Raw genomic sequence first — 19,555 nt, forward strand, 5'->3', positions numbered from 1 at the left:
GGAGAATGAGAGCCTCGTGATGGGTCCCCCATGAATGACCAGACGCATTTACAGAGTCTGCGTGGAACGCAGCTGCCGCCCTCCAGGGGCGACGGGCTGGTGGGAATAGCAGGAGAGAGATGGGAAAGGACAGCTACTGATTCGCGGAGCTTGGGCCAAGTGAGCCCAATGATGATCAGGTTCCTTGTAGTGGGTGGGCCTGGGGAAGGTGGTAAAGAAGGCGGCAGTCCCACAGGTGCCAATAAAGACCCTCAGGAGAGTCTGGTGCAACTAGGCCAGCGTGGCAGGAGCGGAGTGTGGGAGAAAAGCCCAGAAACGTGAGTTTGGGCCTTACGGTGCCAGAGCACGGAGTGTGGCTTTGTCTGCCGGTGGGGCAGGGAGCGGAGGTCCGAGCAAAGGTGTGGGGGCGTCTCACGCTCAGGTGGAAGGAGGGCTGGGGGCGGGGAGGGTCAGGAGGCTCTTGTGAACCCACCAAGTCTAGCAGGCACAGGTGGCCGCGGGCTGGGGGGAGGCACGCCTGTGAGGGACGTCTGCGAGGAAGAAGCGACTCGATCCAGAGGCTCTCAGAGGGCGGAATGGCCCCGCCGCTTCTCTGGGACCCGGGGAGCTGGGAGCTCAGCTGCGGCAGCTCAGGAGGGAGCCGCCCACCGGGCCTGAGGACGGGCGAGGGGCGAGGGGCGAAGGAGAGAGAGGCCACCGTGCCGGAGGGCAGCCGCGGAGGACCGCTGGCCCCTCGCCTCCGTCCTCCACCTGCCTGCCGCTCACGGGGCTGCAGGGGAGAGGCTTCCGGGAGCAGGTGGCCTGTGACGGGGAGGAGCTGGAAGGCTGTGCAGAGACCGTGGGTGGGCTGCTGAGGCCCAGGAGGCAGATAAGGACGACTGGGAGTGACAGGAAGTAAGAGGACACCCAGGTGGCGGACAGGGGTCTGGCTGGAGGTAAGGGAGAAGGGGCGGCCACCGGAACCCCGACTGCCACCGCTGCTGTGACGTGGGGGAGCCCCTTCCTGTCACTGCCGTGGCACTGATGGGACCCAGGGCAGCACTGAATCGGTCAGCAGTGGAGTCATGTGCGTAAATGCTGTCCCTTCACCTGGACAATAAGCACCACCACCCTGCCCCAGGCGGGTGGCCAGAGGCGCCCAGGACCCCGGCTGAATGGCTGGTTTGGGGGGGTCAGAGGCTGGGGGCTGGGATTTTGGAAAGCAGACAGTGTGGACCAGAGGTGCAGCAGGGCGGGAGGGGTGGGAGATGGAGACAGTCCAACAGGAGGCAGGCAGGAGTGACAGTTTGGGGACAGTGGGGGTAGAGGCATGAGGAGATGGAAACAGTGGCCCGTCGGTGAGGGGTCATAGTTTTCTTCCTGTCAAATCAGAAGGTCCCCCTCAGAGGGGTCTGTCCCGACTGGGACCTGATGGGGCAGGTGGGCAGGACATGCGGGCCCCAGGCCCCTCCAGGCCCCCAGGCTGACCTCTTCCCGTGCTGTGGTCCCTGAACTTGAATAGCTGCACTAGAAGATGTCGGCGTGTAGCCTAGCCCGCGTCCCACTTCCTGGAACAGTGTATGCTTCCGAGCCGCACAAGCCACTCTGGCCTCATTGCAGAGGATTTGCTTTTGTAGTCTGTCTCTGAATACTTCTTCTGTCTCGTGTTGGAGTCCCCCCCTCAGAGACGCCAGCCGCCCTTGTGTGGGATTCCCTCGATGCCGCCTACATCCATTTAGGCCTATTTCAACCTCCTTGTCTCCACCCGCAAAATCCGCTGGGATTATCTCACCCTTTCTCTGACTCCAGTTTTCAGCAGCGTCTGTGCGGGTGTTTCAAATTTATTGACTCGTTTTTCACTAATGTGGTTGGGGTCCTCAGCCAGCTTCCTCCGTCTATGATGTCATTTCTCCTTTCATTTAAAAAATGGTCGTCTTTGAAATGCTGCTGTGTGGATGGCTTTGTAGCAGAAGCCACGGACGGTTTCTGTCTGTTCCTCACCTGTGACTTACTTGTCCCCAGGCTCGGACCTGTGCATCCCCATGTCCTCTCCCTCTGTCTCGCTCTCGGGCTTAGATACCTGTCCACTCATTCTAGCTGCGTCATCGCGGGGTCCAGTCCAGAGGTCCAGTGTTTGGGTGGTTTTGCGGGTCACTTGGGTCCCCTCACTTGGCTGAGCCCTGGGGTGGGGCGGTGGGGGGCTCAGAGTGGTGTTGGGCTCCATCAGACCGCTGGGCTCTGTGCTGCGGCCACGTAGGTTCAGAGCGTCAGCCGCCTGAGCCACACCCCACCCAGGAGCCCCCTGGGCTCCCAGCCATTTCCTCAGTTCAGCAAGGAGCCTGGCGCTGGCTTCCCTCCCTCACCCGTTCCCTGTGGAAGCCAGGTGGGGAGAGCGCCAAGAATGTCCACGGAGCTGCTTCTCTTTAGATTTGGGGTTTTAGGGCGAATTCTCCCACTTTTGTTTCCGTGCCGGTTCCGTGGCACCAGTTTTGCAGTTTGTTTACCTTAGGTGACGTCGCTGTCCTTGCTTTGTTGCGACTGTACTATTTGGGGCGAGGGCAGGGATCTTGTTTTTGCTGTTTTGCTCATTTCATTAGAAATTGGGAGAGGAACGTTCTGTCTCTTATTTTCAATTTGCTATTTTTACGCCGGAAGTCTCCCCCGAGCTGATCCCTTTCCGCCCCGCGGCCCGTGTGCGCCCTGGCCAAGCCCTTCACCATCCTGCACCTTGGCGCCCACTGTCCCCTCTGCCTGAATGCCCTTCCCTCTGCTTGTCCAGGTCCCCTACCCGCCCAGACCCTGCTCTGGTCACCGCCTCCATAAAGCCCTCCCGGACTGCCCTAGCCGCACCAGTGTCCCCCTCAGAGCGCGCCTGCAGCTCCCTCCAGCTGTACCAGGAAGCTTGGCCCTTAATTACATGTTGTCTGCCGTGGTCGGCTGTCGGCTCTCATAAGTGCGTCTGGACACTGAGTCAGGACAGCTGGGTTCTGGGGAGCAGGACCTCAGACTGAGCACCCCTCACCCTCTGTGGACAGCAGACCTCTGTCTGAGAACTTCGTGGGGGCCTGGGGCATTCCTTTCCCTTCAATCGCAGTCAAAACAGTGTAGCCCGTGGTCAACCAGCCTTGGAGACTGTGACTTCCGAGGTTGTCACTGGAGACCAAGCGCTGGACCGCGGGGGCCACTGCCTGTTCCTGCCTCTGCCTCCCTCCTGACGTCACCGCCTGCGTCCCTCCCCCACCCGGCCCAGGGCTGTGGCTCCCCGTGTGATGTGTCCCTCCTTCCCACAGGCATCTTCACAACAACCGCATCCAGCATCTGGGGACCCACAGCTTCGAGGGGCTGCACAACCTGGAGACGCTGTGAGTGGCGGGTTGTGGATGGAAGCCAGGCGTGGGGGGAGGGCAGGGGGGGCCGGCAGGACTGGGCGCTGGGGTCCAGCTGCGGGCCTGCTCACCGTGCGACCGTCCCTGCCCCTCTCTCCGGCATGTCACCGGAACGAATGCCTTCCCTCTCAGGTGGAACGTGCCCTGTGGGAGCTCAGGGTGGCCCAGAGCGCACCAAAACAATGAGGGTGTTCATCAGAAATGGAAGCAGCGAGGAGAAGCTAGGAGAACGGGGTGTTAAGCTTGGGGAATGGCAGGCTTGGGAGTGCGGCTGGGCTGACTCAAGGGCAGTGTGACATCTGTGTGTGACGGTGGCTGCTGACGGCGGGAAAGCAATACCACAGAGTAATGCTGGTGCTGGTTGCCAGTTAATCTCACCAGCTAAGTGATTAATGGGGGATGGCCCCCTCGGCACTCCCGCCTGACGATAAAAAGCACCCAAACCGTTGACTCTTAAAGAGCCATATTGTCCACAATTCATTGTCCTGCAATTCTGTTAAGGTCAGAAAGCACCTAAACCGTCCACCTGGAGCACCGCCAGCCCCTACAGAGCAGGCCTGGGGGCCCCATTTGAACAAAGAACTGCTCTGGCCACGCCAGCTGGGGTCCCTCAGCTCCCAGGAGGGTGGGTTGCACAGGACCTGGTGCCAGCCTAGAGGGCAGCGCTGGGGACAGACGGACCCAGGGCACCAGGGTTGGGGAAGGGCTGGCAGTGCCAGGAGCATGGTCAGTTCTCTCATCCCCAGGACATGCACCAGAGCGTCCCTCCTGAGGTGACGGGTTTTCAAGAAGCCAGAGTAGCAGAGGGAAAGTGCTGGGGACCAGCTGTGGCCCGAGGAGGCCACGCGCTGGGGGAAACCATTTGGTGCATGTCTGTGTTTGTGGTTGTGGGGGGCGATGGGGGACAGAGACGACCCTCCGCTCCCCGTCCCATGGGCAGGAGACCCAGGAACACGCTGCTCTCTCAAGCTCAGCCCGGAGGAGGAGGATGGCCGAGCTGGGTCCAGCTGCCCCTCAGCTGACTGCATGCCCAGCCTGGGGTCAGGAGAGTGGGAACTGAGGGGGACCCGCTCCCCCCACCCACCCCGTGGCCCCAGGACAGTCTAGTCGTCTTGGTCAACTGCTAGAAAACTGACATCCTAGGAAGTTAGTTCCTACAGGGGACCGAGCAGGCCCAGGCCGGTGTGTTAGCTGAGAACACAGACCTCGGAGTCACTAGCTCAGTGCCCTGCTGCCTCTGTCACCTGGTCGAGAGGGAACTGGGCAAAGTGTTTGGGGAGCCCAGAGGGAAGCCGGTGCCCCCACAGCCACCTCTTAGGGATATAGAGCTTTGGGGGTACCAGGCAAATGCATAGCAGGAGGGGAGTCTGAGGTTACCTGCCCCAGGTGTGGGGTGTTCACTCTGCTGGGCAGTCAGTAGGAGTATATGTGCTGGGTGTGGGCACCTATTTAGAGAGCCAGCGATTTCTTCACTCTGGGGCACGCTGCCTGACGCTTTCTCAATGGGCCAGTGGAGGGCTGCGCTGGCACCTGGTGCCGCTGGTGCTGGCTGGAGCACAGAGCAGCCTGCCGCCTGGCACCCGCCACATCTTTGGTCTGCGGGGGCACGTGGCCCGCCACGCAGAGCCCTGAACCCACAGTACAGATGGGGTAGCCAAGGTGAGGGACAAGAGAAGTCCCCGCAGTGGGCACTGTGGAGGCAGAGTTGCCTGGTGACAGAGGCTTAGACATCCTGGGATGTGAAGCCAGCTCTTGGTCCGTCCGTGTGACCTTGGTCGCGTCATGGGCCTCTGTGAGTCTGCTCTCTAATCTGCAGTGTTGGTCTTCGTGGGGCGGCTGTGTGGGTGACAGGAGAGGTAGGTGTCGGGACTCGGTCCTGCGCTGCCTCCTGGGTCCGTCCTCCCCACGCTCCAGGGACCAGCTCCTCCAACGTTTGATCTCCAGTTAAAGGGGAGAGTGTGTTCTTTGTCCTCTATCCCTGAGCGCTTGTGGGACAGCCAGGTGCGGAGGGGAGGGGCTGGAGCATGAAAGGAGAAAAAGTCAAACCTTTAATTGTTGCGTAATTGGCACGCATTGCAGCCGCCTTATTACTTTCCTCCCTCAGGCGTAAATCTCTGCCACTTACACCTCTCTCATCTCCCGGCAGAGGGAAGATCAAACCGCTGCTGTGGTTTGGCTCCTCTTAGGACGGGAGGGAAGCAGCACCCAGCCCTTCCACCTGGGGAGGGGGGCCGGCCGGTGCACAGGCGGGGCCCCAGAGCACACCGTGCACATGCAGTGCACACGCACGCGGCTCTGGCCTGCAGACGCCGGATCCCAGCACAGCAGAGACGCTCTGCCCTGGGAGCTGGGGGCCAGCCAGCTCTGCCTGTGCTAGCCATTGGGCCAGCAGTGGCCGCAGCTCGGAGCCTGGCGGGCAGCGCAGAGGGACAGGGCTCAGCAGACAGCCATGCGCCCTGCACCTTTTTGCTCGAGGGCCAGGCAAATCCAAGTTGGGGGGGCGGGGCAGAGTGCAGACGCAGGGCCCCAGGCACAAGCCTTGCTGCAGACTCTCAGGAAGCCTGATGTGCAGGGAGGGGCTGGGGACCTGGCTCCGCCTCTCCTGAGCGGCCTTGCTAAGAATGCCCAGTGGGAGGCGGACAGGATGGACTCCATCCTGCAGGCTCGCCTCCCTTCTGCACCCCCACCCCCCATGAGGACGCCTCTACTGTGGGGAGCTTGAGAACCAGAGGTGTGCCGGTCCCCAGCCTGTGAGGTGTTATTTCCTCCACTTTCCAGATCAGACCAAATCCAGACGTTTGGGGCAAGTTGCCCGTTTCTAGAATTTTTAGGCGATGGTAGGCCGCGGGCCCCCGCCTTTTGCCTCCTATGTTGCTCCTGCAAGGTCAGGTGGATGACAGGACGTCCCAGGCGGCTAGGCTGACCAATAGGAGGCAGGACCCAGAGCAGCTCTGGGAGGGTTGTCCCGCCCCCGTGCCCTCAGGTCAGGGCTTGGCGATGCTCAGAGGCCAGGGGGCCCACAGGAGCCCCTGTGCGGGCCGGACCTTCCCTTTGGAGGGAGCCTGGGGCCGAGGTGGGGATGGCGCCTCTGGGCTCTGGCCGCCTCCCAGTCAGGCCGGCCAGGGTTTGCAGGGCTCCGCCACAGAGCGCAAACAGAGCAGAGGCCCAGATAAGCCTGCCACCTGACCTTCAGGCCATGCTGACCACCCTGCGAACGCCCCACACGTGAGAGGATGAAAAGTGCTTTTGTTCTCAAAGGCTGTCGCGTCTCGCTTGTCTTTCCCCCCCCCCGCCTGTTTAGGAGACAGGGCAGGAGCCGCGCGCCCTCGTGTCGCAGGTGGGGAAACTGAGGCAGAGAGGCCGCCGTGCCCGAGGCCGTCCAGTTAGTGAAGAGCCGACTAGGTGGCGGCCGTGGCCTCTGGCCATTGTCAGCCGGTCCCACCACGGCCTTCCAGGTCCCCCCCCCCCAGGGGCTGCAGTGTCTTCCCTCACAGCCCTTAATCGGCTCACATTTGTGGGTTTATTAGCTGCAAATGTATGGGGTTTTGTGGCTTATCCAGGAATTTATTGTTCCGTATAAAATGGTTTTTTTCTGGCTTTCCCTGCAGAACCACTAATGATTTCTAACAGGCAGAAAATTGAGCTGCCGGATGAGTCCGTCCTGCGTCTGTGACCACGACATGTTACTAATCCTTCCCCGTCGCCCCGGCGCTGGGGGTGGCCAAGGTGTCCCCTGCCGGCAGTGGGGCCGAAGCTTCCACTCTGAGCCCCCTGCCCCCACAGTTGCCCCCCCAGAGGGTGTGGAATGGAGGTGGAGGGAACTCGGGGGGGGGGCATGAAAACCATGGGCAGCAGGGCCCTGGGGGGGCCCTGGCTGGGAGACTGAGATGCTCAGGTGTGTTGGTGGGAGTGAGGGGCTGGTGAGAATCAGTAACTGTCCCTCTGTCTCCTGTTTCTTTAGAGTCACTCCTGCCATAAGTATTTATCAAGCTTGTAGAATGTTCCAGGCCACCATCCTAGGCCCTGAGAAACATTTGGGAACAGGAGAGTGTAGTTGTGCTCAAGGGTTGTTGGCCAGGCGCCCTGGACGATCTCACCTTTAAGTTCCCCCCCTCGCCCCCCCGGTCCATCCTCACTGCGATGCAGTCTGCGGCCCACAGCTCTTCCCTGAACCCCAGACTTCAGTGTCCACCCGTGGGTCCTGTCACAGCCTGTGAGATAGCACAGCTGTCCCGTGCTCTCTAACTCGGAGGAATGCCCTGGGCGTGGGCTGAACCCCCCTGGGGTTGTCCCTCATCCCCTTCCCACAAGCTCTGTGGTTGAGAACCCCAGGGCCCTGACTTGACACCAGTGAGGTGAGGTCTCTAGGACAGACCATCCGGCCACATTCTGCTCTGGCCAGCAGCACCCCAAAGCCAACATCTGGAGGACTGGGTCCTGCTGTGAGTGTCACATCGTAAGAGTGACAAGGGCTTTTCTGGGGAGAGTGGTGAGGAGATGAAACGTCTCCAAACCTTGATTTGGGGAACCTGGGAGCAGCCGTAGGCGGAACATGGTGACTGCTCCGGGAAGGCAGATTGCATGTGTCTTACGATCTTCCAGCGACGGGGTGAGGCCCGAGGGAGAGACACGAGTGGCCCTCCAGCTCGGGACGAGAGAGGGTTTCTTGACCGGCACAGCAGCAGCCCTGGACACCGCTGAGATGGCGCTGCTGGTGGCAGGTGGACTGTCACCTCTCAGCCCCCGTCTGAGTCCTGGCTTCACAGATCCTAGTTGCTTCATTAGAGAACAAGTCCTCTCAGGACCAGGGACCAGCCACTCCCACTGAAACCCGATGCTCTGGCTTCAGGTGTCCTCTGCGTTTTCTGGCAAGGACGAGAGCGTGGGTGGAGGGAGACCAAGATGGAGCCTGTCTATATCTCTCAATAGAAACTGATGGCAATTTTACTAATTGCCGCATTTATTAATGGGTGGCCTTTTGTGTGTCGGTTGCTTAGAAGGTAAAACAATGCTATCTATCAGTCGTCAAGTTTTCATCAGTCCCTGGCTCACCACATCATCTGCCCCAAACACGTGGAGTCGGATTGAAGACGGAGGCTGATCTTTAGGGCCTTTGGGACAAGGTGGTTCAGTTTCCAGCGTGTCAGAGGCGTGTGTGCTCCGTGTTCACACTGGAGAGCGAGCTCAGCCACACGCCCCGTGTGACCTCATCTGTGACCTGGGAATAAACAGACATCAGCCTCAAGACGAGGCAGAGGAAGCCCCGCGAAGGCCATCAGCCCGTCCTTGTTGCTGTGAGAAGCGCAGAACCACCTCGCATGTCCACTGGGGCGGCATCATTGACCGGAAGTCCGATGTCCAGTGCGAGGAAGAGGAAAGGCGTCTGCCCTGGACGAGGTGGACCGAGCAGCCTCAGGGACCGGGCGGCATGGATACCGGAGAGGAAGCGCTCGGAGCGTTTCATCACCTGGCTCACTGCCATCCTGGGTACACGGAGGATGAGAGCTTTCTACCCTAAAACGGCGACACACACAAAGACCGACCTCCGAATCACGACTGTTTGGTGGACACACTTATCAGATCAGCGCGCAAAGAAGCCCCCAAGTGTCTTTCCCTGGGGAACCTGGCCCCCCCATCCCCGTGTACCTCTTCCCACGCTCCCGAAAACGCCTGTCCTGGCGCCCCATCGGGACGTGTGTGGAAAGGGAATTAATCGGAGCCGGCAGTCCCGACTTTGAGTCGAGGCTCTGAGCCTTGCAACCACTTGCCCCCTCTGTCCGAGCCTCAGTTTCCTTACCGACGAGAAGACGGGGCTGGACAAGGTGACTGTGGAATCCTGTCTGACCACTGCCGCAGCGAGGCTCCCGGAGCCCTCAGGAGCTGGCTGTCATCACACAGCCGATGGAGAGAGGAACGTGGGGTGTGGGTCCCGGGGCAGCTCGGGGCTTCACCCTCTCAGCTATTTTTCCTGGTGGCCGTGTCTGCCATCAGTTTGGTTGGATTCGGCTGGAAAACGCTGAGCTGACCACGGGGAGGATGATCGTGGATGGCTGCCTCTCGCAGAAGGGCCTTTAGCTGGAGTTGGGAACGGCTTCTGTTTAACCTTGGCCCTTCCCCATCTGCTCCTGGCCCCCCAGAGCAGCAGACGGGACCATGAACTCTTCTTGGGCTTCTGCTGATTCTGGGCTGTCAGACAATAGACTGTGAGGCCACGGGTGGGCTTTCCAGCTGCAGCCGAGGGCATCGTAAACCACCGTGCAGCAGAAGGGCCCGGCTGAAGGAGCCTGGTGTGGGGCCTTCCCGGCAGCCGCCAAAGCCTGTGTCAGCCTCAAACCCCAGGGGCCGAGTCACTGCCCCAGTGCGGCCAGCCACAGAGGCCAGCGCAGCCCCGTCTGCAGGCCTTCATCCCTGACAGTGCCACTCACACATGTGGCCCTGTGCCCGGCCTCGGGAGACCCGAGCAGGAACCCACAGGCTTCCGGACGGCAGCAAGCTTCTGCCTCGCGGGGGAGGCGGTGTGTGTGCAGATACCGCTGCCCAGCAGCCCTCCCGGCCCTCCCACTCCTAGCTGCCAAACTGGCATCAGGTGACTGCCTCTGTCTGTGCCTCAGTTTGTCACCTGCAAAATGGAGGTAGTAACAGCATCTTCCTGAACTGATAGATGTTAAGTCACCGAGAACCACGGCTGGCACTTAGTAATGGCTATTATCACCACCATCGTTTTTACCAGCCAAACACTGAGCTTGCTTTTGGGGAGAATTCCGGGAAAACGCTGAGAGTGACTGAGCCACTCTGGCTGCAGGGATGGGGCTGGACTCACGCAGAAAGGTATGTTTGAGCTGGACTTCAGAGGGTGACTAGGATTTCAACAGCTGAGGCCGGGAGCAGGAGTGACACAGGAAATGCACTAGGGTGTGAAGACGCGCAGAGGGTGAAATGGCGGACGGAGCTGCAAGGTCACGTAGGGCGTCAGAGCCGGTGTGTGCGTAACGCGGGGCCGCCTCAAATTTTTAGTGGGAGAGTGGCAGTCAGCTTCACATTTAAAAAGCTCCTCTGGCAGAAGGGAGCCGCTGAGTGTGGGCTCCAGGCTCAAACCGCCGGGGTTCAAAGCCTGGCTGGGATGCCAGTTTGCTCAGGGAGGCCAAAGGGCTGCACCACGTCTGGGGGGTCAGACACGGCAGGTTCTTTCTGGGTCACACAACGGTCCAATGAGGGTGCTTCCTCTTGGCGGGGGGGGGGTCCCATGCTGGCTGAGGGACCCCCCGGCTCCTTGGGACCTGGGACACTGTGTGGCATGGAGCTGGTGGAAGGGTCGAGGGCCTGTGGGGGAGACAGGCTGGCTGTTCTCTGAATCCTGTGGCCTGTCCCACTGCTGCCCACCTTGCATGGGAGAAAGTGGGTCACTCGGCCACACCTGCTGCCAGGGCGGCTGGGACACAGCCTGGTGACGTCCCTGGCAGTTCTCCTGTTACTACAGGACAATGCTGTCCCACAGGACTCTCTGGATGGTGGAAGCGTTTGAAGTCTGTGCTGCTGGAGCAGTGGCCACTGCCAGTTGGTGACACAGAGCTGAGCTTTCGACTTTATTAACTTGTAGTCGATTTAAATTTAAATAGCCACACGTGGCTAATGGCTACAGTATTGGGCAGCCCTCGAGAAAGGAGAGGGGCTTTTGGTGGACAGATAGGTCTCCGCCACAGGTGTTTGGTAACCGGCTGTGACCGGGCCACCTGAGATCTCTGTCTCACGCTCCTCAGCTATGAAATGGGTACAGTAGTGCTGTCCACATCTTCAGGCTGTTGTGAACATTACGAGAATGTGAGGACAAACCCCTAGCGCCTGGACATAATCAGCTGTCCCTGAGGTTAGCCTGTGGAGACTGGAGGCCGTGAGGGGCATGCACATCAGCCAGGGGACACCCCTGCACAGCACACTCTTCCCTGCGCCGTGCTCTCTGCTGGACACCCGTCCTTCCCTTGTCAGCCTAGTGAAGCTTCACCCTGCCACCCTGTTCAAACGCCACATGTCCACACAGGCCTCTGACGTCCAGTCTCCGAAGGTCCTGCTCCTGGCTGAGGCCTCTCGTCCAGCTGCCTCGTGCAGTTGTCTGCACAGGTGTGTTTCTTGTCCATCCCGACCTTCCGCTCCACCCAGCAGAGCTCTGTACACTGTGGGCAGCACACGTCCGTAGCCCTGAGCTGAATGCCTCGGGGGCAGGGAAAAGTGCCCGGACACGGCCTCTGGACAGGTAGCTCTGTGATGGACAGGTAGCACTGTGATGGATGGTAACACTGTGAGCACACCTGCACAGCACCAGACCAAGAGGGCCTTGGCGGTGACCCCGCCGTTGAATCTCACAGACGCCCAAGCGGGAATGTCCAGGCCGCCTCGTGGCCTGTGGTTGGCAGAATCCTTTCTGACATTTGCACAGTTTTCATTCCCCGACATCGCTCTGCAAAAATAGCCTTTCGGTCCACATGCCTTTGCCATGTGTCTTTCCCCACTGTCTGCTAGGCCATTGCTGGCTCAGTTCCTGACCAGAGACGGCCAAGGCGGCTGGAACCACTCAGTCTGGCTGCCTGGACGTGGGTCCAGCGATCGCTCGAAGGGCTCAGTGACAACAGAGTCGCAGGGGACCCGTCCCGGGGTTTACATGGCCCTCGGCAAGCCTGACGGCACCTCGGGATTATCTGGTGCCTTTTTTACATCAACCTCAAAATCTTAATGTTTCCCGAAATACCCTAGACTCCTTAAGAGTTCATTAATGTTTTCATTCATCGGTGTATCTAGAACTTTCCATTCATGTATTCATTAATGAGCATCTGTTGAGCTAAGCTCTGTGCCAGTGCCATTTTGGTGTTTAGAATGTGAAATGGACAAAGGTCCTTTTCGAGAACTTTCATTCCAGTTGGGTGGGAAGAAAGTAATGTAACAAACGCATGTCAGATGTCTGTATGTTCCTTGGGAAAGCGAGGCACCTCGTCTCTATGGCTTCACAACAGCTCACCCCAAACGTCAGTGGTTGAAAATGACCGTTTATGGTTCCTCAGACACCTGTGCATCGGCTGGGCTCACCTGCACGTCCCCAGGCCACTCGAGAGGCTGTAGTGGGCTGGGGACCCGCTGGGGCTGCAGGGTCCTGGAGGGCCTCAGCCACGTGTCTGGGCCTTGAGCTGGTGTTTCTCTCTACACGGCTGCCATTGTCAGGAGGCGAGGCCGGGCTTCCCGCCGTGGTGCTGGGAGCAGCCCCACCAGGAGGCAGGGGCTGCAGGGCCACGTGCGACTTAGGACCAGGAAACCCGTGTCACTTCCGCCGCATCCTGGGGGTCGGTGCCAGGCACAAGGCCAGCCCAGTCTCGGAAGTGGGGAGGTAGAGGCCATTTCATGACAGGAGAAGCTGCGAAGGACCCGCGGGTCCCTCCCCCAGCTTTAGACACACGATTGGCATTTGTGTAAGACGAAGGTGTACGGTGAGCGTGTGTTACACAGGGTTGGGGACAGAATGACAGGCCTGCAGACGAGGTGTTATCTGGGCAGGGACCTGAGCGCAGTGACGGGGGAGCCGTGGAAGTGGCCGGCAGCGTTCCAGTGGGCAGCGGGGTGAGCAGCTGAGGCCAGACCCGGCAAGTCTCCTAATCATGTGGTCGTGAGACGTTCGGGCGAAGACACTCGTGGTTCCTTTTGGGAAACCCAGCTCTGCGTGGGCCGCAGGAGAGAAGCCCCAGATGGGCTGAGCCAAGTTCAAAGGGGACACGACCTGGGCCCCTGAGAGCAGAGGGTGAGCCCTCCGTGTGACCTGGGACCAGGGGCTGTCCTTGCACTCACCCTGCTCCCCCAGCCTGTTTCTGGGCACCTCCTATCACCCCCGACCCCGGCACTGTTCTGTCACAAGCGGTTCTAATGAAAATCACGTTTGCTCCTGGTCTCTTCCGTGTCCCCTCCTCCTCTTCTGTGGTCACCACAGAGGGTGTGAAGGAGACCCCTTGAGGAGGGAACCGCAGGGACCGAAGCTGCAGTTGGGACGGACGGGCGTCCTTGCACAGATGCTTCCCGCCCGGGGGCAGACTTTCCTGTAGGACAAATTCCTGGAGTTGGGCAACTGGGGATGAGTCAATTAGAAAAGATAGTGACAAGTCTCGTCTGAATGGCTGTGCAGACGAATTCCCTCCCGCCGCCTGGGAGAGTGCTGCCTCCGTCATCCCGGCCCACCTGTGTTGCTACCACTTGTAAAATTACCTCCACGGTTTCTGATTTTGAACGTGATGTATGTGCATCGTAAAAAGAATAACTGAGAAATGCTGAAAAGGCTAAGAGAGAATAAAGGTGAGCTGTCACGCCATCACCCAAGGTAAGAGGCACTGTCGTTTTCATAGACGAGGACAGCAGAGGCCGCAGATAGCCGAGGTCGTCACCTGAGGAACCTTGCAGAATCCTGGCAGCTGGTGACAAGGTGTTAAACACCTTCTCCCCTCGGCCCCTCCCCAGTCTCTGATGTCTCCAGAGGCTTAAGATATTTCCTCAGCCAGTGGGGCTATTCTGAGGCGGCCGGTTCCCGTGTCCACATCCCCGAAGTGTCCGCTCAGAACAGCTCCGCTTGTCAGGATGGCTGGGGATTTGTGGACTGGGAATATCTATCAACACGCCCGGATCGCACGTCCTGGCGTTAGCAGCTGGGTCCGACGTTGGAAAGCCACCTGTCTGCCAGTGTCCAGGCCCAGCTCGCGTTCCTCAGGCCCTGACCTGCCTGCGGGCCGCCTGTGATCACCTGTCTGCTTGTCTTCCAGAGACCTGAACCACAACCAGCTACGGGAGTTCCCAGTCGCCATCCGGACGCTGGGCAGGCTGCAGGAGCTGTAAGTGTGTCTGCTGCCCTTGCCCCGTGCCTCCCAACATCCTGGGGAAGCTGTAGCCCACACCCTCCGAGCCCGGGCAGGTCCAAGTGGTCAGTCCTGCTAGCTTGGCTTCGAGCTTTTCTGAGGGTGTCAGCAGCAGAAACAGCCGTGGGCCCTTCCGGCCTGGGAGACACATGGCATAAGCCATCCTGTTAGGCCAGGACTGGCACCACCCCTGCCTCGGTTGGGGCACATGAGGGACTGGGGGCTGGCCTACGGGGTCACCTCCAGCACTGGTCCTGCCGAGAAGCTGCCTCCAGTATTCAGAGCCGCCGCTGTGGTGAGCACACACGGGAATAAGACAGACACGGGCTGCCCAAGGGTCCTCCAGGCCCGTCCAGGACACAGACTAACACAGTGAAGCAGGGGCCAAGACCAAGCCCTTAGGGTCGGTGTGTAACTCTGGCCCTAAATTGTACGGTAATGGCTAAAACAATCATGACGCGGAGCAGCAGAGCGAGAAGGCTGTGGACTGCTGTGTGCTGACACGGGCATTTAGGACGCCAGGATTTGGTGGCAGTGATGGGAGAGGGAAGGCATGTCAGACAGAAGAACAGTGCCGGTGAAGACCAGACAGGCAGACGGATGGCCACGGGGGGCAGGAGGGAGGTGGCCCCGCTGGAGGGGAGTGGGGCCAGATGAAGGGAGCCCTGGGCTCTCAGTGGCTTCACTCACCTTCAGTTGGGAGGTGTGAAGGCCGGATGGACAGAGCAGATAAGGACCCGCTGAGGGAAGGGCTTGAGGCGTGTGTGTCTGTCTGTCTCTGTCTCCACATCTATGGAGAGAAAGCTGCTTGGGGACAGGGCCTAAATCTGCAGTGTCACTCAGCGTAGTCCCAGAGGCTGTGTTCAGAAACACGAGAGAGCAAATTGGCGAAGGCGTGGCTGCGTGAGCAGTGGCCTGGGTGGGGCCCGGGCTGGAGGTGTGGAGGTGAGCGCGGGTGAGAGGAGAGTGTGAGGAGACGGGAGAGGCGAGGGGAGGGGGCCGGGGAGACCCAGAGAGCCAGCAGCCCTGTGGGCCCCGGGATGGGGACCGCTCCCGGGCCGGGTCGCGCACGTGCTTCTCAGCCTAGCACGGCCCGCGACGGGTCCTCCCCGGCTAACCAAGGCTTACGCCTCCAGAGCCGCAGACACCGGCCGGGCGCCACACTCCTCATTCCCCCAGGGCCACCAGGGCTACCAGTCAGGCAACATCCTGCTCTGTGGCTTGTCCTGCTGCCACCTCGCTTCTCTGTCCCTTAGTTTTAGGGGCCCCTGGGAGCTCTGCCTTTCCCACATCCTCCTCCCCCCACACCCCCTCAGCTCCCTCCTCGGGGACCCTCCAGGGCTCCCGCCCTCCCGCCCCGAGTGACTGAGGACGCCCCTCGGGGCTTCCTGAAGCGCCCCACCCCCAGCCTGTCACGTGGGCCAGGGACTGGCGGGTGTTTTGTTGGACAGGAAAAGCCTGAGGCAGGGCTGAAGCTGGAGTCTGCGGGCGGTGCCCCTGGTCTCATGTCCTCCCAGTCAGCGTTAGACAGCCCCATCCGCCCCCTGTCCCCTCTGCACGCCTCTGCCCTGTCCTCACTGACCCCTGACTTGTGTTGCAGGGGTTTCCATAACAACAACATCAAGGCCATCCCAGAAAAGGCCTTCACGGGGAACCCTCTGCTGCAGACAGTGTGAGTCCTGCTCCTCTGGGCCATGTTGAGGGGGGAGAGGCAGTGGCGGGGGCGCCTTTGGGTCTCCCTGGGGAGAAGCAGAGACGGGCCCGCTGTGGCCTTGCAGGAAGGGTTGCATCGCCGACCTCAGCGTGGGTCTCTCTTCCAGGTACTTTTATGATAACCCCATCCAGTCGGTGGGAAGGTCGGCGTTCCAGTCCCTGCCCAAGCTTCACACACTGTGAGTTGGCACCAGCAGACTCTGCCCCGAACGCACGTGCCAGACCTGGTGGCCTTAAGCCCCCCGCACCCCGTGGCTTCTTCCTGGACACCAGATGAGTGCTGAGGGCCCTGGTCCACCGCCCAGGGCTTGGCGTGTCCTCCCCAGTCCTGATCCACGGACACCTGCGGGAAACTGGACCGGGCGAGCGTTCCGGTTCTCTGGTGACCTGGGCACATGGCTCGCCGCCCCCCCCCCCCCCTCTGCTGCCCCACGCTTACTGCTTTGTTTCCTGCCTCCCATTCGTTTAATTCCTGGCCCAAGTCCCACTTCTTCCCAAAAGCTTCCATGCTGCCCTCGGCACATGGCGTCACCGTGACGTCACCAGCATCTTCGAAGCTCACGCTTTACCTCTGTGTTCGCTGTCACATCCCCTCCTCCCCCGGACACTGCAAGCAGGCTGTCTGTACATTTGTTAGATGCCTCCTAAGCCCCCCGGGTCCTGCTCGGACATGTGCCCCGGAGCCTGGACGCCAGGCCCCACGCTGCCTGCTTGGGGTCCGACAGCACATTTCTCTGTGCTCCTGATGTGGGCAGGTCCACATGGTCCATGTCCTCACAGGATGGGGTGGTAGGGACGGGAACCACCAGCCTGAAGCAGCCAAGAAAGAATCAGTACAGAGGTTCTGGTGAAGGCCCAGCAGATGACAATTTAGGGGAGACCCACCCTGGGCTCTGATAGCAAACCCAGCAGCCCAGGGTCTTCTCAGAGGCACCTGAGCTGTAACCCCTGACACAGGCAACCCCCTGCCCCCAGTTCCTTGCCTGTGCTTTTTGCTTGCTGGGGCCTGAATGCTGAGGCTGCCGGTCCGTCTGAGCTGGTGGCCGCTTGGACCCTGCTCAGCAGAGCCAGCCTGCACCAGGCCTGGGAGCCGGGCTGCCTGAGGGAGCGTGGGGCAGGGAGACACTTCCCCAGACGGCCGGGCGCTGCATGTGGACGTGCTCTGACCCCGAGCTGTCGGCTGTGTTTCCAGGTCCCTGAATGGAGCCGCAGACATCCAGGAGTTCCCAGACCTCAAGGGTACCACCAGCCTGGAGACGCTGTGAGTGGTTCTGTCCCCCCACTTCTCACCGGGGCGCTTCTGTCTGCCTCCCCAAGGCTTCCTGACACTTTGCTTGCCCCTTATCTGGCCCAGAGGTCACCTGGCTCGGCCCCAGGGGCCATGGCCACTGCCAGGTGTGGCACTGCCACCGGTGGTTTGGGGGTGAGGAGGCGGGCCTTCCGTTTTCACTGTGCTTGGGTTTTTTAGGGGTGACTTCGGAGTTCCCAACCCCAAGAGCGGGCGCCAAGGTCCCGTGCTGGGGGAGGGGCTGTGGAAACCGGTCCCCTCTGCTTTTCTGAAGCTTGATTCCAACACAGACTTCCTCCTGTCTGCTGTCCTTACACCCTGTGGAGCAGGTGCAGGGCTGTCAGAGCTCAGGAGGCCCGAGACAGTTTCAGAGAATGAACGGAACAAGCGAGCAGCCCCCTGTCCCGCCCACGGCACACAGCTCATTTATGGACCATGTGCCTCTGTGGTGTCCCCTAGGTTCGCTGGCACCTGGAAAGTTTTCTGTGAGGGCAGGACCAGTTCCCCAAGGATGGCCTTGGGTCTTTCCTGGGACACCCTGTCCCTGAGCCAGCCCACTCCCCAGCCTGCCCCGTCCTCCCCACCCCCCCACCCCCAGGGAGCCCCCTCTGTGCTCGGTTCCCACTCCACCACACGCTTCTCCAGCTACTCCCTGCCCGTGGCCGCCTGTCCTGTCTAAGGAGAGCAGGGAAGGTTCTAGACGCTGCTGTAGACCCATTGCTGCTGGCCTCCATTATGCGACACTGGGTGGGGACACAGTGGGGAGCAGTGAGTGGGACTGGCACACAGTGGTGCCTCCCTGTCTGCTCCCCACCCCCGCCCTGTGCCTCCCACGGCCTCCCTTGTCAGCTCTGCTCCCATGTCTGTGTTGAGCCAGAGCTGGAGTCGGGGGGCTGGGGGGGCTGGGCCCGTCCGTGTCAGCTCTGTGCTCCCCTGCAGGACCCTGACGCGCGCCGGCATCCGGACGCTGCCGCCAGGGATGTGCCAGCAGCTGCCCCGGCTCCGAGTCCTGTGAGTGGCTCACGTGCCCTGTCCAGTCCCACTTCTGTCCCACTCGGTCACCGCTCTCCCTGGAGTGGACCGCTTGGGCTGCTGCTGAGAGCCTGCCTGGGAGGGGCTGGGCTGTCCTCTCCTGTTCAGAATGAAAGGACAGTGGCCTTGGGAGCCAGGCGTGGGTTCGCCGCTCACCAGCTGTGTGAACTTGGACTCACTCTTGAACACCTCAGAGCTCTGACTGCAAACTGGGGGTAAATTTGTGAGGGCTGAAAAATACAAGCAAAGCACCTAGCTCATGGTAGGTGCTTAATAAGGGGTGTGATTACTCTGGTTTACGCTAGAAAATTAACCCCTCTGGAGTCGTGGAGGTTTTTAAATGTCCCCTCCTGACTCCAGCCTCCCCCAGGATGCAGTCTCCCCTTTTCCCCCCAGAAGGATGGGGGCCTAGTGCCCGCTCGTGGAAGAGCCAGTCTGGGTGTCCAAGACGTGGGCTCCAGCCCCAGCCCTCCCTGCACTGACTGGCAGTGTGTCCTTGGGCAGGTCCTGTCCCTCCCTGTGCCTCAGTTTCCTCCTCTGTCAGGTGAAGGGGTTGGGTCTGATGGTCCGTAAGGCGCCAGCACTGACCTCCTTCCTATCAACTCCACACATGGTGACGCTAGGTGCTGGTCACTGGGGCTGGTGTGACCAGCTTGCTCAGTGACCTGCGTGTCCCCTGCACCGCCTTCTGCCTCTCGCTTCCCGTTCCCCTCCCCCCAGGACCCTTGGGGTCCCTCAGGCCTTCTCATGGCTGAGGCAGCCCCACAGGCAGTCAGCCCCACCCAGGCCTGTGGGCGGCGTGGCTTCAGCAGGGGCTGCAGCCCAGTCTGACCGAGAAGGTGGACCCGTGTGAGGTGTCCGCAGCCATGTCCCGAGGGAAGCACAGCCCTGGTCAGAGCTGCTCCCCTGGCCCCGCCTCACCCTGGCCTTGGCCTGTGTCCCCAGGGAACTGTCCCATAACCACATCGAGGAGCTGCCCAGCCTGCACCGGTGTCAGAAGCTGGAGGAGATGTGAGTCTGGGGCCGGGAGAGGCGGAGGCATGCGGCCGGCCTTGGGCAGGCCTGAGGGGAGGGGCTCCGTGCTGACCTCCATTCCCTGGGGGCCGGAGGGCTCGAGAGCTTGAGCAGATATGGGCCTGGAGCCGGTGCCCAAAACAGGTCTCAGGGTGGCAACAGAAATGCGATGGTGGTGAGGGCCGGCCGAGGGGCAGGCCATGGTGGGCCTGGACCCCAAGGGAAGCGTCAGGACTGGACGTGCCTGCGTTTCAGAGCTCACGCTC

The 19,555-nt window shown here is 60.8% G+C and overlaps 1 protein-coding gene across 1 annotated transcript in view; it reads left to right on the forward strand.

Moving 5' to 3' along the window:
* LGR6 (leucine rich repeat containing G protein-coupled receptor 6) overlaps window positions 1–19,555 on the forward strand; it is a 76,449-nt gene that overhangs the window by 45,786 nt on the left and 11,108 nt on the right. Inside the window, exons 6-12 of the mRNA XM_019637983.1 lie at window positions 3,270–3,341; window positions 14,150–14,218; window positions 15,843–15,914; window positions 16,063–16,134; window positions 17,148–17,216; window positions 18,183–18,254; window positions 19,221–19,286. Coding sequence (XP_019493528.1) covers window positions 3,270–3,341; window positions 14,150–14,218; window positions 15,843–15,914; window positions 16,063–16,134; window positions 17,148–17,216; window positions 18,183–18,254; window positions 19,221–19,286 — 492 coding nt within the window. The remainder of the gene's footprint in view (window positions 1–3,269; window positions 3,342–14,149; window positions 14,219–15,842; window positions 15,915–16,062; window positions 16,135–17,147; window positions 17,217–18,182; window positions 18,255–19,220; window positions 19,287–19,555) is intronic.

The sequence above is a fragment of the Hipposideros armiger genome, unplaced genomic scaffold, assembly GCF_001890085.2.
Source record: "Hipposideros armiger isolate ML-2016 unplaced genomic scaffold, ASM189008v1 scaffold_37, whole genome shotgun sequence".
NCBI classification, from domain to species: domain Eukaryota; kingdom Metazoa; phylum Chordata; class Mammalia; order Chiroptera; family Hipposideridae; genus Hipposideros; species Hipposideros armiger.